The 18,988-nt window shown below is 31.8% G+C and overlaps 1 protein-coding gene across 6 annotated transcripts in view; it reads right to left on the bottom strand.

Moving 5' to 3' along the window:
- Positions 1–76: 76 nt before the first annotated feature.
- LOC106666618 (histone-arginine methyltransferase CARMER) overlaps positions 77–18,988 on the bottom strand; it is a 61,813-nt gene continuing 42,901 nt past the window's right edge. For 2 of the 6 annotated variants that reach the window (XM_014393930.2, XM_014393923.2), the window contains 6 exons: positions 18,533–18,705; positions 18,239–18,461; positions 17,987–18,177; positions 16,326–16,421; positions 15,920–16,059; positions 77–1,657 (listed from right to left, as the gene is read on the bottom strand). In XM_014393930.2, coding sequence (XP_014249416.1) covers positions 1,541–1,657; positions 15,920–16,059; positions 16,326–16,421; positions 17,987–18,177; positions 18,239–18,461; positions 18,533–18,705 — 940 coding nt within the window. In that variant the 3' untranslated portion in view covers positions 77–1,540. Of the gene's footprint in view, positions 1,658–10,353; positions 10,495–15,919; positions 16,060–16,158; positions 16,265–16,325; positions 16,422–17,986; positions 18,178–18,238; positions 18,462–18,532; positions 18,706–18,988 lie in introns of those variants that run through there. The other 4 variants (XM_014393925.2, XM_014393927.2, XM_014393928.2 and 1 more) reach the window with 4 other exon arrangements.

Below are 18,988 nucleotides of genomic sequence, written 5' to 3'. Positions count from 1 at the left end.
GATTAATTAAAATAATTCACTTGTATTGTTCTAATTATAATATATATTTGAAGGGTTGCCAGTAAACAGAACAGACTTAAATAAAACTATTGTAATTCTTCAAGTATGAAGGGCACACAAATACAATCCTAATGAATACAAATTGCAAAACCAAATTACACTCGAATATCGAAAAAATTCTTTATACAGTGTTTTGTAGAATTTGGATCTCAATCTATGTAGTATTAAAAAATATCCAACATATAATTAATTTACAAGTCGATAGTCTAAAAAATTTTAAAAGATGAAAGCTTTTCGATAAGAAAGTTTGGACACAAATATATATACAGGAGTGTTACGCCATGCAAAACCATAATGTAAAATTAAAAAATTTCACTATTTTTACATTATTAACAATCACAAATATAAATATAATTCACAAAACTAAATTATAAGACACAAGGTCTTGCTAAAAATATAATGTACAAATAATATAAGGCAGCGGTCTCACTAGATGTGCATTTGAGACATTATTTTAAATTATAAATAATTTCATTTTCAAAAGAAACAAAAAAATCGTCAATTTGTTGATCGACCGTGAATTAAATGACTCGATCTGATCACACAAAAAATTGTTTTGTATGTACAACCTTAAAATTAAAATACCTTCAAGAAAATTTATATTTTTCTCGTTAATGTTAAAATCCATGCCTAGTGGGACCTGAATGATTTTGCACTATGTAAATTTTTTCAGTGTCGTTTAGAAAAATAAAAGCGACTGCCAGGTGTTGATTGTAAACAAGACCAAGAAATCTTATCACTAAACAACCATTAATTTCTACCTCTAAATTAGTGAAACCCTCTAACTGTATTCAAAACTATTGCTTAAATGGGTATGAGCCTAAATAAATCGTACTTCTATTTATCACAGAGGCGACTACGCCTTATGGGGAATTTCATACACACAAAATACCAAAGAGCTACATTTTTCATCTCTTACTATCAAGCACCTGGCTTTATAAATATTTCATTTTACTCAATTATTTTAAAAAAATTAATTATAAGGAACAGTGAAATATAATAATGTAAAATACAATAAACAAAATATGTCTTGTTATCATTACGTTTACATTTTTTAAATATCCATACAATTTGCTCTAACCGGCTTAAGCTATTTATAATTAATTACAATACATCACAAGTGTGTGTAAAAATACACAATATTCAACGAATTGAATTAGCAAATAAAATTATAATTGAGCTCATGTTTTAATACTTCAGGCAAAAATATCCCACAGATAGACAAAATTAAAAATAATAAAATAAAAACAGAAAAGTGGATAACAATAATAACAGTGGGACGTGACTTAAATTTAAGGCAATAGTAACTTACTAATTAAGTTTCATTCCCTATAGATTTTATTTTTGAGTTCATAGCTTTTCTTAATTTCATTTAATAAATTAACAATTTGCAAATTGAACAATCTATCGTAACACTTTAATTTCAAAGATTTATTCGATGACACTGCATTTTCATCTCTAAATTATGAATAAGTAGTGATCACTGTCTATAACCATGGACACTTAAAACATTGTTACCAGGAGTAACATAATCTCCAATCATTAAGCTGTTGTTCACGGGGAAGTGTGACGCCTGACCTATCACAAGTTGACTTGCCTGTAAAAAAATAAAAAACCATTAATTTAAATACATAAACTAAATAAAACCTTAATCGAATAAATGACTTTAAATATGTTCAATGTTCGGAGAAGTTTTGGCTGACCTGCAACCAGGCCGTATAATACATTAAAAAAAAATAATTTAAAAAAATTGCCCTAAAATTGAAATTCCAGCTAACATTGAACGTTTTAACCAATGTTTCACACAGAAATAGACTTTTTTTTAATGGCGGTTCGCAACAGCAGATATCAATTCCTGGGGTGCCATTGCTTTTGGAGAGGAGAGGAGAGGGAGGAGAGGGAGGAGAGAGAGAGAGAGAGAGAGAGAGAGAGAGAGAGAGAGAGAGAGAGAGAAAAGCTCATTTTTAATATTTTGGGTTCAAACACAGGGGCAGTGGATTCCAACCCAGAACCTTTACTTTTCAGTGGTGAACACCGTGTCATTGCCCAAAATGTTGCGGCCACCGACACCACGAGCAATACTGAATCCTATATTTATCAAAGAAAGGATCAGTTGCGGATTAAATAGTGTACTTGTATTTAATACTTTATAATTTTTTATATACACTTAACTCTTTTAATAAATAAAATGAGCCTCAAGTGCACTTGAAGTGTGATGCTAAAATTATTAGAATTTTATCATAAGAATTAATACCGTTAGAATCAAAAACTTGTGAAAAAAAAGAAATTGTTTTAGCTCAAAGAAATGGAAATTGCTCGATTTACTATTGTAAAGTTAAGACGTTTGCCTTTTTCTTGGATTGAGAGGCACAAACGTTTATGATTTATGAAACCCATGGCCTAATAATGATGCAACTCGATGAGTATAAAAATAAAGATGCAAGAGAAAATGCAGTGAGCTCTACAAAAAATTGAAATTGCCCCACTTCCTATTGCTGATTTTAAGAACAAAACTAAGGTTGCTAGGACAATGTTTTAGAAAGAACATTTAATTCAACAAAAATTAATTAATTTTTATTGAACCCGATGAATGAAAGCTGATTCGAGTCTCATTCAGTTCGATAAGGACACCTAGCGGCCTGAACTCTTTTGTGACATACTGAATTTCCAAAATGCATATCCATCAGTCAATGAAAAGTCCTCGATCAGTGGGATTGTATTCAAGGACAGAGAACAAGTTCATCCAAAGACCATAGCAGAATTTAACGACAGAACTAACTAAACCTAAGAGTTAGGACTAGAACTGCAGATATTGCCAGGAAGAAAAGACAGCAGGACGTCTGCTGATGTGAAAGCCTATGCAGGCTGATATTCTTACTTCTGGGAGAGGAAAACCCAAAGCCTGAAGCATGGAGGAGCCATTAACTAAGCTTTGGGATCTGATACAAAGCTTAAAGAAGAGGCTCTAAATAGTAATAGAGATTAGAACAATAGACCAATATTGGTTGAGGTGTGAAAGTTCCTTTTAACCTCTGGTCATAGGCGAATTATAGAAAAACTGCTGATTGTAAAGCTTAAATTAAGATTAAGACGGTTACTATTAAGATGTAAAAAACTAATATGAGCTTGAATTTCAACAATTAATTTTTAACATCCCTTCAACTTAATAGAAATATTCTGTGAGTTCCTTCAACTTGTGTTTTAATCTCTGAAGAGCAAGAGCGAAATGCTTCGTAATTTTTCATCTCTTTAAGACATAAATATGACACTTGCTCTAAGTTGAGTAAGGTGCAGAGGATAATAAATATTGTGCTGACCCACAGGAAGTTAGCCAGGTTAGTTATTTACAAGTCCAAGGCTTAAAAGTCATTGTATAAAGCACATTTCACTACTTTTACTAGTACAGTCCATGCTTATGTGGTTAAAAGAAAATCGAAACCAGTAAATATTATTTTATGATTTACCAAATATTAGCTTAAACTTGGATTTCAACTGCACATCTGCTATTGTTTATCATTTTTTCACATTTGACAGGATCTTTATTTACTTATGTAAATACTTAATCTTAGTATATATCACTGAAAATAACCTCAGTGGTTATTGTGAGGTCGTTTGTTTATAAAATTGTAAGCATCAGCGGTTGGTTTGAAAATGACAAAATGCCAAAACTCTCAAAGGACAAAGCCAGTCTTATTTAGTATGATCAATCTACATTTAAAAATTTAAAGAATTAAAATACTCTATTCTAATATTTACTATTTTGTTCTTTGCAAACTTTCAAAACAAGATTAAAACTATTAATGCATGATTTCAAATACAATTTTATCAAACATTTATTTAGTTTAGTTTATAGAGCAGTCTTTTTATTTCTGGGATTGGTTCACAAATTTGTTTGCATGCCCATTTTTGTGCATTTTAAGTGCCCATAGGTTGAGTCAGTTAAACTAGGAATGGTTAGGACAGGAAAAGTTAGGTTTGTTTCAGGGACTAGTTGTTAGGATAGGTAGGACTAGTGTTAGGGACAGAGGCAGGTTCTGTTAGGTGAGGTAGAATTAGAGTTAGTGATTATTTGGAAATCGTGGAATGCAGTCTTGTATGACGTAGGTTTTAGAAAAACATTTTCTATATCATGCCAACGTTTCGATCTTTATTGAGATCATCTTCAGGGCTCAGTGTTTGTTTTCCGTTGCCAGTAAGATATATATGAATATACATGAATATCTCCCAACAGGACACACAAGAATGACACATCTACATGGAAAACAAAGATGTTGAGCCCTGAAGATGATCTCAATAAAGATCGAAATGTTGGCACGATAAATAAAATGCTTTTCTAAAACCTACATCACACCAGACCACATTTCACGATTTCCAAATAATCATTAACAGACTGTCACTAAACACCACACATTAGTGTTAGTATTAGGGGACAGTTAGGTTAAATTAGGTGTTACGAATAGATAGGATTGGGGTTAGTGTTAAGGACAGGTTTGGTTAGATAGAATTAATGCTGATGTTAGAGATGGGTTAGGTTAGATAGGATTAGGGTTAGGGAGAGACAGGTTATGTTAGGTGAGGTAGAATTAGGGTTAGTGCCAGTTAGGTTAGATTTGGATTAGGGTTAGAGATGGGTTAGATTGGTAGGATTATGATCAGTACTAAGGATGGGTTAGGTTAAGCTAGTGTTAGGGAGATATTAGGTCATGTAAGGTTAGTGTTAGGGACGTTTTTATGCAAATGCATGTTTTTTTCTGTGAATTCTCGTCTGTAATCAAACCTTTGACATCTAATCATTCTAGAAAAGATCCAGTTTGTCTTCTATAGCAAAATTTATATATAATTTCTTTTAACAAACTTACCTTTGTTCTTCATATTGAAGACATAAAAAACTTCATAATAAACTAAGTTTGTGTATAAAAGATGACAAAATTCTAAAATCTGTTATCACCTGGTCATAAACTTACCTGGCTTTTGGGATTTGTAATTTGGTCATCGCCAATAATTTTATTCTGCCTGTCCTTGCTGTGTTGGTCTGTCAGAACCGTCTTGGCATTTTACATGGCATATTCAGCTCTGAGGCTATCAAACGCACAGCAAAATCAGAAACGACCAAAATACAAATATTAATTAACCCACCCCTTGAGGAATTCTGATAAATTTTTGGAACCTAGAAAATGGGTTGAGAAAAGAAAAAATCAAGACTCAACAGTGAAAAATGTCCAAATGGAGAAGTTCATCTGACAGACCAACCCAGTGAGGACAAGCAGAGTAGGTTCCCATACCAAAATTTGGGGATTTGGTACATTGATACAAATAACAGTGCCTTACAAATACAGCAGAATTTCAACTATAATCTTCTACTAGACAACAATTAGTATCTTCTAGCTTTAAGAGCTTTAAACAAATAAGAGAAAATACTCAATATTTCCTTTCTTCTCCCTGTTTTCATTACCTGCATTTAAAAATTATATTTTTATCTAACTTTTGTCTTCACTTATTATAAACATTCATTTGCCACAGAGTGTCCTGGATATATCCGTAATCATTGTTTTAGAGGTGGGCAAAAAGTATTTATAGATCGTTGAAAAAAACGTATTCAAAATAAACAAAATCCAGTTTTTATCTAAACGAATTTAAACTGAATTAATAAATTACAAATTAAACTTTATCCTGTGTATAAAATAAAAAAATAATAAAAAATTAAATTTAGTTTCTGAAAAACTGTCATTTTATATAATATAGAAGTAATTTTCACTACTCTCAAAGGGAGAGCATGGAATTTCAATCCAACATTTTTTGGTGATGCTAGGTTGAAAAATATTAGGACCGTGTCTGAATGTTCTCTTTCAAAAGCCCTAGAAGCTAAGATAAATGTTTTAAATTTTTTATTTATTTATTTATTTTTTTATGGTTTTTGATTGTTTCGAATTTAATCGCCGTTTTTTTTTTTTTTTTTTCAAATAGGTTAAAATATTTTGATTAAGAAACAGAGTTTATATTTCTATTATACACCCCAAAATACCCTGAATAAAACTTATTGGGAAAATCAAAAAATATTTTTTTCTCTCAAATTTTTCATTATCCAAATGAATGCCTGATTTTTTTTTAATCACAAAAATGGTGATAATTTTTGCATGACCGCAAATCTACTTGAAATAGAACTCGACAAGTAATTTGGTCTCCATAAATAAAATATAATCAGAACTATAAAATAAAACATATGGGAGGGTTTTTTTTAAATTTCATCTTTATTTTTCTTAGTGATAATGATATAAAATCGAAACCTTGTTGGCATAGACTGAAAGAATATAAATTAGGCTTTGCAGTGGTTGTAATAATGTTGCATTTGGATAAAATCCAGAAGATTTATGAATTTTTAAGCCCAACACCAAACAAGAGACTAAAAATGACCAAGTTCCAATCAAAAAATGTTTATTTTTATTTCTATGAAAATTCATATTTAAGTGTTTCAAAAAGTGTATAAAACGAGTGGAATTTTTATGCCTAGTTTGCTGATAGCGTAGTTTCGGTATGTAACTTTTTTATATCTATTCTCATTTAATACAATCATGTTTATTGTTTTCTTATCGTCCGATAAAATCAATTGATGTCTAATAACCTTTAAATGCATGCGGAAAAAAGAAAGAAAATTAGACTTTAAATTTAAATCATTTTAAATTATTTTTTCTCGGTTCCCAGGGTCCATAGGTATGAATACACTTTATCCAGTAGAAATAGAGGAGACTCAATAAGTCAAAAAGATGCAATTCAATTCAAATGATCATTCTTAATCATTGAAATGATTAATAATTCATTCAATCCATACATCTCATCACTTCATCGGGATGGATTTACACTAATAAAATATTCCACACAAAAAAAATCGCAACACCTATAAATCTGGTTGTTTTTTAGTCTTTGACATTTACCCAGGCTTTGTTTATATTTATGGATTAAAGCTTTCCTTGGTTCAGTCAATTTTTACCTTTGTTAGCCTGAGAAAAAAATTTCTCTTTTTCTTTAGTCTTGTTTTGTCATAATGACTCATTTAAGGCCATGATGAATCAGTCAGAATCATCACTCTCCATAAAAAATGGAAATCATTGTGCTCATCGCTAATCACCTTGGCATTATTTATTTCAAGGTTTATTACAAGGTACAAGGAGATTGGGAGTTAATTGAAATTACCAATTCAAGTCCCAGAATCACAATATTAAGGCCAGTTTATTAAAATGCAAAGCAGAAGTCAACAGCTTCAGGCATTACTGATTGGTGGAATTGATATGAGATCTGGAGTGATATCTATTGTAGAGTCAAAAGTTGAAAGAAGACGGAAGATCGGTACAATAGATGAAAGTTTAATTGTTAAAGGCATCCCTACCCAAATGAGGCAGAAAAAAAAGACGGAGGTTCAAACCTTAGATCAAGAAGGACCAAGAAAGGTGTCCTCACCAGAGAACACCATAGAGAGAATTAGTTTTGCAAGAGAATCAATAGTGGATTATAGAGGAATGGGAAAACGTTCTATTGATGAGACGAGAGTGGACCTTAAACAGTCCAGATGGCCATGAAAAAGTCTAGAATTCAAGATAACAGTACAGTAATCTACATGTTCGAAACTTTAAAGGAAATCTATGTTCTGGGAGGTACGTACTGATTTGGTACCAATAAACTCAAGGTTAAGATTATGGAGATAATTCTACAATATCATGTAGCGCTTTTTATGCCTTTCTTAGGTTATCAATCATTTGTTTAAGCATAATAATTCATGGCAACTTTGCACTTTTTAGGAGTATGCCAAAAATGATGGAAGCAATTATTAAAGCCAGAGAGAGCAATACTTATGCCATATAAAATATTAAAAAAATTGTGTTAAGAAAAGAAAATTGAAAAGGGTGAGAAGTGTTGATATGTCCGGGCTCTAGTTAAAATTCAATTATGTTTAATGTTAATGACTAAAAACCTTTTAACATGGATATGCTTTGGGAATGATATATATATTTCTTTTGCATGACCATTATGGGGTCATCGATTTGCTTTGCTGGGAAGTCAGCACATGTTGGATTAGATAAGACATGGTTAGATTAGGTAGTGTTAGGGTTTATGTTAAGTAATAACTTAAAAATAGATTAGGTTATTAGATAAGGCTAGGGCTAAGAATGGTTATGGTTAGGTTAAGTTGGGTATGGGTTAAGGATGATTACGTTACGATAAGCAGGGTTACAGTTTAAGTTAATTTAGATTAGGTAAGGTTAAGGTTAGGTTTAATTAAGGGGCATTAGGGTTAAGGATAGGTCAGGCTAAGTAGTGTTAGGTGTTAATGATGTTTAGGAGAGGTTAAGCAGAGTATGAGTTAACAATGGTTAGGTTACGGTAAGTAGGGTTATGGTTTAGGTTATATTACATTAGGTAGGGTTAGAGTTAAGAATGGTTAGGTTAGGTTAAGTATGGTTAAGGTTAAGTTAGATTAGGAAGGGTTGATGATTAGATTAGGTTAAGTAGGGTATTGTTTAAGGATTGTTAGGTTATAGAGGGGATCAACACCTTACAACCCTTGAAATTGTTTATTTTATATTATTGTTTATTCTGAGCCTTTTTGATTCATGTAATATGAACACGTTTTCATAAAATCTAAGGGTGTTGCCATGTTTTTGAATGGGGAGTGTAGTTTCTACTAATGAAAATATTCCAATTATTTTTTTCTGCTGAACATAAAACATTACCTGGATACAATTTTAATAAAGAGTATAGAGAACATACCTTCATGAATGAGTACAACTGGATTCTTTCCACTGCAGTCGTTTCACCCCCCCCCCATACAAAATTCTTTCTAGAATGCTTATAACTTATATTTTTGTCCATCATAGGTTTATTTGATAAAAACTATCTATAATGCCATAGGATATTTACGAAAATCAATTGATTAATGATAATATGCTAGTTAATTACTATAACATAATTATTGGCAACACATATAACATATAAAAATATGTATTAATAAATTATTGTTCGTTGATAAATATGAATTATTGCCGCAACAATAAAATTCGGTTGCAAGGCACAACAATTTTAATTTTTATAAACAATTATGGACAAGTAAACACAGGCAGTTACCTTATTTTGTTCCAGTTCTTACACTGTTTCTAACACAAAATCCTTTGTGTTCCAACAAATGAAAAAACAAAGACACACCAAATGCATGCAAATTAACAAAAAATTAGTTCATTGACATTTTATCACAAAAGCATGACTTGACAAATTGACATTTGCAAAAAAAAAAAAAATATATATATATACATAAACATGCATTTTGTCTTATCAGAAGAAAACATTTATTTAATATTTTGATGAATATTCAGAAAAAAAAACTAAGTGGAAATCTTTACTTAAGTTAAGCAAAAATATTTGATGACCAAACCTACCTAGTGAGGATAGGCAGACCAAAATGATCGATAGTAACCAAATTACAGGGGGGAAATTGCAATTAAAGTCAACCAAGTTATTAAACAGAGGATCAGCATTAAATGTATTATTTATTATTCCGTCACTGCTTTAATTTTGGCCAAATGGGTTTACAAAATTTTTCCCTTTCTTCCTCTTTTTTTTTGGGTTTCATAAATTCATAATTATATAAGAGTAATGTGAAATATAAACAATAAAATTGATCATTATAAAAGAGTTTAAATATCTATGTATATTTAATTGAAATTTCTTTTAAATCATGCCTCGACTCCAGAAATTTGCACTTGCCCACCCATTGTGTGATTAATAATTTGGATAGTCACATATATTTACACGCACGAGTGTACTAGAAAGGTTAGTTCATGCAAAACGCAAAACATGCACAAAAACACAACTAAGATGATAAAAATAAATATTTTATTTTACAAAAAGCAAAATTAATAAAAGCATATGTGCGATAAAAAATAAATTAAAACACTTAAAACACTGATGGATTAACCAAGTTCAAGACACATAAAAGAGATACATTTATACAATAAAAACAAATATATACACAACACTACACAAACAAGGGGATTTTATATCGGCTCTAATGAAAATATTGGCACATTAATTATCGCAGAGTCCACTCCAACTTTTCTTCATCAGTTTCATCCCCAAATGGGTCATATATTCTTAACATTTCTTCAACTGATAAACAAAGATTTTCATTTTTCTCATTCGGTATCTATAAAAGTGAATGGTTTAGGTAAAAATTAATTGAATCAAAATAGCATGTAATTTATTACAAATAATTAATTACAGTTATTAACAATAAAAATTAATATAATTTAAGGATAATTAATGGATCAGAAACAAAAAAAAAAAAAAAAAATTCCCTCCAAGGGGGAAGAGACACAGCCAAGCGATTGTAGTTTTTCTGAGTCACACCAATTGCATTAAATTTTTAGGTAATTTCCTTCTTTTTCTTCTCTAAAATAAAGAAGTAAAGAAAATAATTAAATTTCAAAATGAGAATTTAAATTTTTAAAACAAACGCTTTTTCCCTCATGGTTCTGAGGCAGTCCGAGAAAGTTTCATCATAAAATTTAGTTCTTAAAAGAAACATGAATGCATCTCTCTTAAGCTGCCAAATATTGTTAATGCAAATGATCTGACAGTTGAAACAAAAACTGTGTAAAACAATGATTGCATTTTTCACTGGAGAAAGGGAATGGCTTTTTGCATTATTTTTTTTTTAAGACTAAAAATTAACCGAATGCACTTTGTTAATAATAATTAGCGAATGAAACTAACTAATGTGCAAATGCTGCTATCACTGGGTAGGGTAATAAAAAGAACATCAGTAAAACAAGATATAGCAAAATAAAACATACTGATATTACCTGGAGATTTGTTATAGCAAGAAAAAATAATAATAATCCTCCTTAAAGATCTGACAAAGCTAAGCCACTGGCTTTAAATTGAATTTGCTACGTGTTAATTTATTGTGTTATTCAAGCATCACTGGCATAATTAATATTTAAATTTTCCCATATTTCAATGGGTTGTATAATCTGGAGAAATCAATAATTTAGTAGCTATTGAAAATCAGATTATAACTTTTGCTGCTTAATTATATTACTTTTTGTCCTAATGGATAGTGGGACATTAAGCTTGATGGTATGATGGACATTTCCTTGGGCCTTATTTTTCAAAGACAAAACTAAGAAAGTACCAGACTGGGAGGAATTAGTGGAAGAATCACCAAGCTTCAGGTATTTTGAAGGGATACCAGCTGATTTGTTTCAATATAGAAGACTTGCATATAGAAAGTATGGGACACCTAGACACAAGAAACTATGCTGGAGGATTGTAGCATAAAAGTTTTTTGTGCTTTTTATAAGAAAGGTGACTGAATAGCATGTCAAAATTATGACGATATTGTCTTTCTGTTAGTGGGAACCAAGTGGGCTGTGAAGGCGATTGGCGACTACCAGTATGGTTTAAGGCAGAGGGAGATCAACAATGAACTTTGGCACTACGACTACCATTGGAAAGTGTAATGTAAGCCTGCACCACCTTGTTTGAATCAGGCGATTCCATAAATATGTAGACGGTTAGGGAAATTTATCATTAGGGATCCACTTAAAGCCAGTAAGACTTGCGAAAATGACCGGTAAGGTTGGTAACCATGGGGAATTGCATAAACAAAGGTACTGATTCTATTTACTTTGGCTCTCGACAAGCTAATGAGAGCAATCTAGATGAACCCAGGAACAAAATAACATTACGACTCAACTGTCGTACATATGCCATGGTCATACAAAGGTATACCCGCCCTTCAAAAGCCATGGAGGAGTTCGAAATGGGAGCCGCTAGTATTTGCTTAAGAGTCAGAATAAAACAAAGTACATAAAAACAGTACTAAAGGAAAAAGGAAAGAAGTGCAGAGAACGAGCATATCTTCAGATGCTGCAAAAATTTAAATACCTAGATGCCCTGGTGATAGAGGAGAATTGTAAATTTAAAGTGAGTGGTAAAGGAAGGTTCTGAGAAAAATCACTGTGAAAATGGAATTTGAAATTTGTAAAATTTCATAGTTGAGTGAGCTATTTGAAATATAAAAATCGCAGACTGAGCCAAGGCCAAGTTCAGAGGACTGCCGAAGATGAAGGTGGGAAGGCCAGATAGGGCACCACGACTGAACAGAAGTCTGACACTGATGGGACAACGAGGAAGGAGAGAGAATGTGGAGGTCAGAAAAGATGGCTTTTGATGCTTGAGTTAGCCTAGGCTCAACTAAGGCTAAGTATGACAGGTATCACTTTAATTTATTTTTCGTTATTTCAAATTGGTACATCGCAAAGAAATGTAATACAGTAGATTTTTTATATGTGCAAGGGACTCTTTTGAAAATATATACAAGTTGTCTTAAAATATATGTTAAATATATTCATTCCATTGACTGCTTTTTACATTATTTTATTTACTACAATCTTCACGAAGATTCAAATGAACAATGTGTTGGGTAAAAAGTTTCTGTGCATTTCCTTCATATATTGGGTTGACAAATACGTTCATTCAGTCTGTATGAGTGCAATTTAACTTAATGTCAATTATTTATTGACTATTTTTATTAAAGGCACCTTTTTTAACTAATTCCATAAAACCATCATAAACACATTTATGAAACTATTGAGGTTCACTGGTGATAAACTCATCCATGTCCTTTTTATAGCACATTTGTTAATGAAGGTTTTTCCCTTCTGAGTTCTGTTACGATTGAAATAAGAGGTAACCAGAAGCTAAGTCGAAAACCAAGGATGGAGCAAAACATCCAGCAAACAATGAACTTTAGGTCATTAGCAATGTGTGAAAGACAAGGAATATAAGAAATTCCTTTCTGATTCTAGATGTTTCATGTTTATTGCGCAGGCTATATATACCTTTAATATCCCACCACATAGCAATTATAATTTTCTTTGTAATCCCACTTTTGAGGTTTTTACAGCACTCGCTCGTGTCCCCACAATTCATATGCACCATGAATAAGAGACATTTTTCATCTCCATTGATCATGTGCTTTAACTTAGCTATTTTAGTTGCCCATGGTGGAACTCAATTTATCACATAAATGTAGTTAAAAATAATGTAATTGATTGTTTTATGTTTATCTAGTGATATAAATTATATGATGTAACAGTTGCATCCCCCACAGTGGTAAGTAAATGAAGTAGGCAACCGACAGAACGTTTGTTCGCTTTGGTTGTGTAGCTGAACAAGCTTCAACTTTTTACAATATTTAGGTTTTCATTTTACATAATCACACAAAATGAGTAATTAATTAAAATAACCAAACAAACAAACATATACCCAGTCGCAACGTGGTTTTCATATAACAAATAAAAAAATCACTTCTAGTTGAAAAAAATTTAAACGACTATAGCCATGACACTCCTGCCCTTTCTGGAGAGGCTTTAGGAATTTCTAATGGTATTGTGTAGTTGGTGAAGTGGTGGTAGAGTATGGACACAGACCACCACACCCAGGACAGTTTGCATGACAAGCAAGTTGTGTGTTCCACAATCAACATGTTAAAGAATGATTCTTTTTCTTGGAAACATTGCAATGGATCACAAATAAAGGTGTGAAGTCAATTTGGTCGAGGTCCAAACTTGAAATGGGTTTTCAATGCTTGTATGGGATATGTTTAATACTGCATCAGTTTCCTGCAGTGTTTGTGGGTTAAGAATAGTTAGGTTAGGTTGAGTAGGGTCGGGTTAAGGTTAGGTTAGGTTAAGAAGGGTATAGGTTAAGAATGGTTAGGTTAAGTTGGGCTAGGTTTTAGGTAAAGTTAGATTACATAGGAGGAGTTAGATTAAAAATAGTAAGGCTAGGATAAGTAGTGTTAGGGCTTAAGATAGTTAGGTTAAGTTAAGTAGGGAATAGGTTATGGATGGTTAGATTAGGGTTTAGGTTAAGTTAGATGATGCAGGGTAAGGTTAAGTAGTGTTAGGGTTGAAGATGGTTAAGTTAGGTTAAATAGAGTATGGGTTAAGGATTGTTAGGTTAGGGAGAGGATTAATCCCGTTACGACCTTTGAAATGCTAAAGTATGCCATATTAGAGTACATTTTAAATAATGAAATAGTTTATTTTACACTTCTGAAGCTTTTTGATTCATGTAAAATTCAGATGATCTTATAAAATACAAAAATTGACGCACATGTTGCATCTTTGGCAGTCAACATCAATTTCCTGCACTGTTGGTGACAGATTTTTGTCAATGTCTTTTACAGCATTCTAATCAACCTCGACTGGGTGGCTATAAGGCAGCATCCCCATATGTGCTGTATATTTTTTTATTGACCTTTGCAGTTCATTTCTGGTAATGCACATTATGAAAAAAAATCACACATATATACAACTGAAATATTCAGAGTGAAAACTCACTAAACAATATGGGGAATGATGCCTTTTAACTAAGCATCTGCATTAGATGGTAGCACTACAACATAGGCAGGTAGAGCAGCGTGAACTTGTAGTAGTGTAAAATCCAAAAGAACCTATTTGTCAACCCAAAATGTGAGTGTTTATAAACAAAATTAAATGAGAACTATTCCATAATTTGGTTTGGTACATGCACCGCTACAAAATATTTTTGTTAACTATCCTAATTAGCAATTTTTTTTGTTAACTATCCTAATTAGCAATTTTTACCAGCAAACACAGTACTGGTAGTGGGGTAAAAAAATTAATCTTTATCATCAAGAATTATTTGGACTTGTAGCACGATGGGATAGCGAAAAATTTTAGGTTTGAGTTTGAGTAGTGTGTTTTGGAATAAATGTTTGAATGTTGACATGGTAAAGTAACATATAAAACTTGTGGATTATTGGTACCGTAATTTAAAATATCGGTATATAAAATCGACAAGCTACCACAATAAAATGGTAGAACTGTACTGTAAATAATTCAGTTGAGAAATAAATCATTTTGGTTATGTCCATTCTATTTTCACTGAGTATTACCTTAACCAATGCTTTTTAATATGCTTTGAAACACTGTGCATAACCATTCATTTACCCTTGCCAAAATGATAATAAGCCATGCAAACTACTGCTGTGATGAATATGGATGTTATATCTTTAAAAAATCCCAAAATGCTTGCTAACAAGTGGTTTTTGACGTGTAGTGGGGTATTAATATAAAGACCGTGTAACTTTTAAATTGAAAATGAATTGTAAATTTCAAAAGGACATTTTATTCCTTTTAAACTTCTTCAATTGCTGCATTAAATTAACAACTATTATGGATTTTTATTGATATTAGCAGGGTTAACAACAAATCCCATTATGATCCATAATTTGGTTTCATTCTACATAAATTGCTTTTCTATAAATGTAAGAAGCTTGGGCTTTCAGATCGAATAATTAAAAACAAATTTGAATTTTTATTAGACATATCTTTACGAATTGGTTGAAAAATAAACTATATTCATTGTATTGAATGACCAATTTAAAAAGTGAAATGAACCACAAATATGTAGATTTGAAACAATTTGGACGGTCAATTATAGGTTAATACTTAATCAATTCTTTTTGAAGAATAACACTATAAAATCATTATAAAGGATGTATATAAAAAAAACCACATCGTCAAAAACCTAATGAAGCAAACTGTGAACAAGCAAGCCACCTTGAAGACACAAACCAAACTCTGAAAACTCTTTGTTTTCTCTTTTTTCAACCTAGGTGGAAAACATGCAGACTAACTCTATTATTATAAACAGTTATATAAAATTACCTGACAAATTGTTCTTAAATAATGGGAACAATTTTGGATGTTTTCATTGCTTAAGTATAAAATTATCACATCGTATAGTTAATTGTGTATATTTAAATCATTCAACTTACTGTTGGAGCGGAAAAGATTGTTGGCGTAATAATACCACCAACTCCGGCGACATTTGGAGTTTGTGTTCCCTGGCAAAAAGTGCTTGCTCGTTGTCTTCCAGTACTTGTAATAGAACCAGGATGAATATTTGGTTGGGAAACTGTAAAGGTATGTTTTTACAATTAAATAAAGACTTTTAATAAATATCATATTGGTTTTTTTAATCTATTATGCATAATAGATAAAAATTATAACATAAAAAAGCTAATTTCATTCTATTGTCATCATTTTAAGCTATAATGGACTGCCATTTTAATTGAAGTTTTATAAGCCTAGGTAAATATTATCTTTGCTGTTAAAATACCCTGTAAATATAATAATAACAGTAATAGTACTAATAATAATAAAGATTAAATAATAAATTACCTAGGCCTATAAGGTTAGTGCCATTCTGATTTGCCGTTCCATCCAATGAAACTTCTCCAAGGCCGTTCACAGAAATCCCATTGACCATGTTTACAGCTGCAACAGTTAAATTGTAATGTTGAAACGTTGTTATGTTCATTCAGGGAAACAAAAATTTGAAAACGGTTAAAAAACAAATGAAGTTAACAAACAATAAAATTTTATGTAATTTGGTTGTTACCAATCATTTTAGTCCACCTATTTCATTTTAGCATTTCACCGTGTTTAGTGTCTGTGTGATTTCTGTTTAGTCGAGTCTCTTTTTATAAGGTCATGAGGAGGTTTTGGGCTACTTTGTTTGTCTTTAGTGGACTATAGCAAAAATCTATTCAACCTACTTTTATTGAGACCACAATGTATTAAAAAAAAAAAAAGGGATTGAGTGCCTTTTCCTTTCCTCATTTTTCTTTGGCAAAATAATAATAACTCACACTTTACATAAAAATAATAATAATGTTAAAATGGGCACCACTTCAGTGTTGAGATTCATGTTTGAAATTGACAAGTTTGAAACTGCCAAGGAGTATGGAATGACTTAGTGACGTGTTGAACCAGCACTGGATGAACTTGAAGACGCTCAAGAACTTTCCATGAGTGAACATTTTGCACGGTTGTCGATTCGATGTCTGCTCTTCTTGTCATCGGTCCTTCTTCTTTTTAATGATGTATGTGAACAGGTGTCAACTTGTGTATTTATAAGTTTTTTAATGTTATGTTTATTTTTTGTCGTTTTACATTGTTTACGATTTTTCGTCCTTTTACATCATGCAGTAGTTTCAGGCATATCTGTATTTGTGGGTCTTCCCATTACACGCAGGAAGAATAAAGATTTCAACCCTTATATTTTTACAAACAAACTATAGGTTGTGAAACACAGCCAAAACAATAAGGACAGACAGACCAGAATGTTTGGAAATGACCAAATTACAAGTTCATCACCCCAAAGACCAGGAAATCATTAAATAAAATTATTAGCTGAAATAGTTACCATTTATACAATTTGCCCAATAATAATATATATTTTTTAAATACTAAAACTATTAGCCATTTAACAAATTCAGGCATTTTAAGACAGCTTTACTATCCATTGTAGCCCATTAACACGATTTCATTATAATTTTCATCTAAAATTTAAATTTGAAGATTTAAAGCCAATGCCTAAACTAAAATGAAATTATCTTAATGGTACAAAATATAGGGACCACGGTGGCAAAGAGGTTAGAGCATCCAACTTATATTTGCCATGCTAGCGGACCTTGGGTTCACATCCCATCATAGCCCACGGATTTTCAATTGTGAATAATGTGGAGAAAGTATTGTAAAGTGATTTGACCACCCCCTCATCCATGGGTATTTAGACGTTTAAGCCCTCCAGTATGACAGAAATTACTTTTTACCAAATAAAACTACTGCTTTCTTTGGAAATTGTAAAATTAAAAATCCATGCACATGTTATTTATTAAATGGGGGGGAGAACTTATGTACATAATATAATAAAACCTGTGATTTAAAATATTTGCTTCAACTCATTTGTGGAGAATGAAGCAAAGAGGCTGATTGGCACTGTTTGCAATTGTTAAGTCTCCTTCCATTGAGGCAGGAGAAAGCAGACTAAAACTAACCTTGCCTCGCACCTTGTGCATCAAGTGCACTCCAGTAAGCTTCACTCGGTGATATTGTGTTTGTACCTGGTGGAGGGACAACAGGTTGACCGGTATACCTGAAGTACGGGTTTTTCAAGTCTAATGTGTTCACAGATCGCAGATTATCGACACCTTCGATTGCAAGGTCAATCGTTACATCATAACTTTGCCTGGAAACCACAAATAAATTTATACATATATAGAAAATATATTTATAATTAATAACATTACCTTTGGTTTGCTTGGAGAGTGACGGTTCCTGTGAGCAGTTGACCCGCTTTCGCAAACAGAGGAGACTCCAGCAAACACCTAACCTGGTACCAATGAGTTAATGCTTCAGTCGGTGAAGTCGATAGCCACACTGTTTGATTTGTTCCGGTGAAGGCGACATCGAACCAAAATGCAAGGCCATGAACAGTTCCAGTTTCAAGCATGTAAAATTCTAACGGAATAACTAGATAAAAAAATAAAATTTAATTGATAATGTAAATATCATTTTAAAATGTTCATAGTGAAATTATATACCAATTTTATGTAGGTCGGATTCTTCTGCTACTGTGAAATCGACAGAATGCCTTATCGATTTTGCCATGCATATTCTCATATCAAACGTATCCACAATTGGTTGTCGAAAGTATTCTTTCGTTGCGGCATCTTTCATGGCACTTAAATCGACACCGTGAAAACAAGTCTGTACCCTAAAAGGCATTAATTTATTAAACAATTTGTTCCAAATTAAGGTGAGTACCTGAAGAAATAACAGTGCTAAATTACACTTATCCATTTGGTGTAGATGAAGGAAAAAATTATCAAAATAAAAATCTAATCAAACTTATTGATTATTTTATCAATGTTAATAATAATAATAATAATAAAAAATAGTTAATAGAAATAAAAAATAGTTAATAATAGAAATAATATCGTAGTGTAAAGGACTCCTGCATCTACTCTGTACAAAGGAGAGTATGAAGATCCGACCCA

Source organism: Cimex lectularius, unplaced genomic scaffold (assembly GCF_000648675.2).
Source record: "Cimex lectularius strain Harlan isolate CLEC.00 unplaced genomic scaffold, Clec_2.1 scaffold56, whole genome shotgun sequence".
Classification (NCBI taxonomy): Eukaryota; Metazoa; Arthropoda; class Insecta; order Hemiptera; family Cimicidae; genus Cimex; species Cimex lectularius.
Note: the sequence above shows the minus strand (reverse complement) of the source record. Positions and strands in the feature narration are given on the sequence as shown.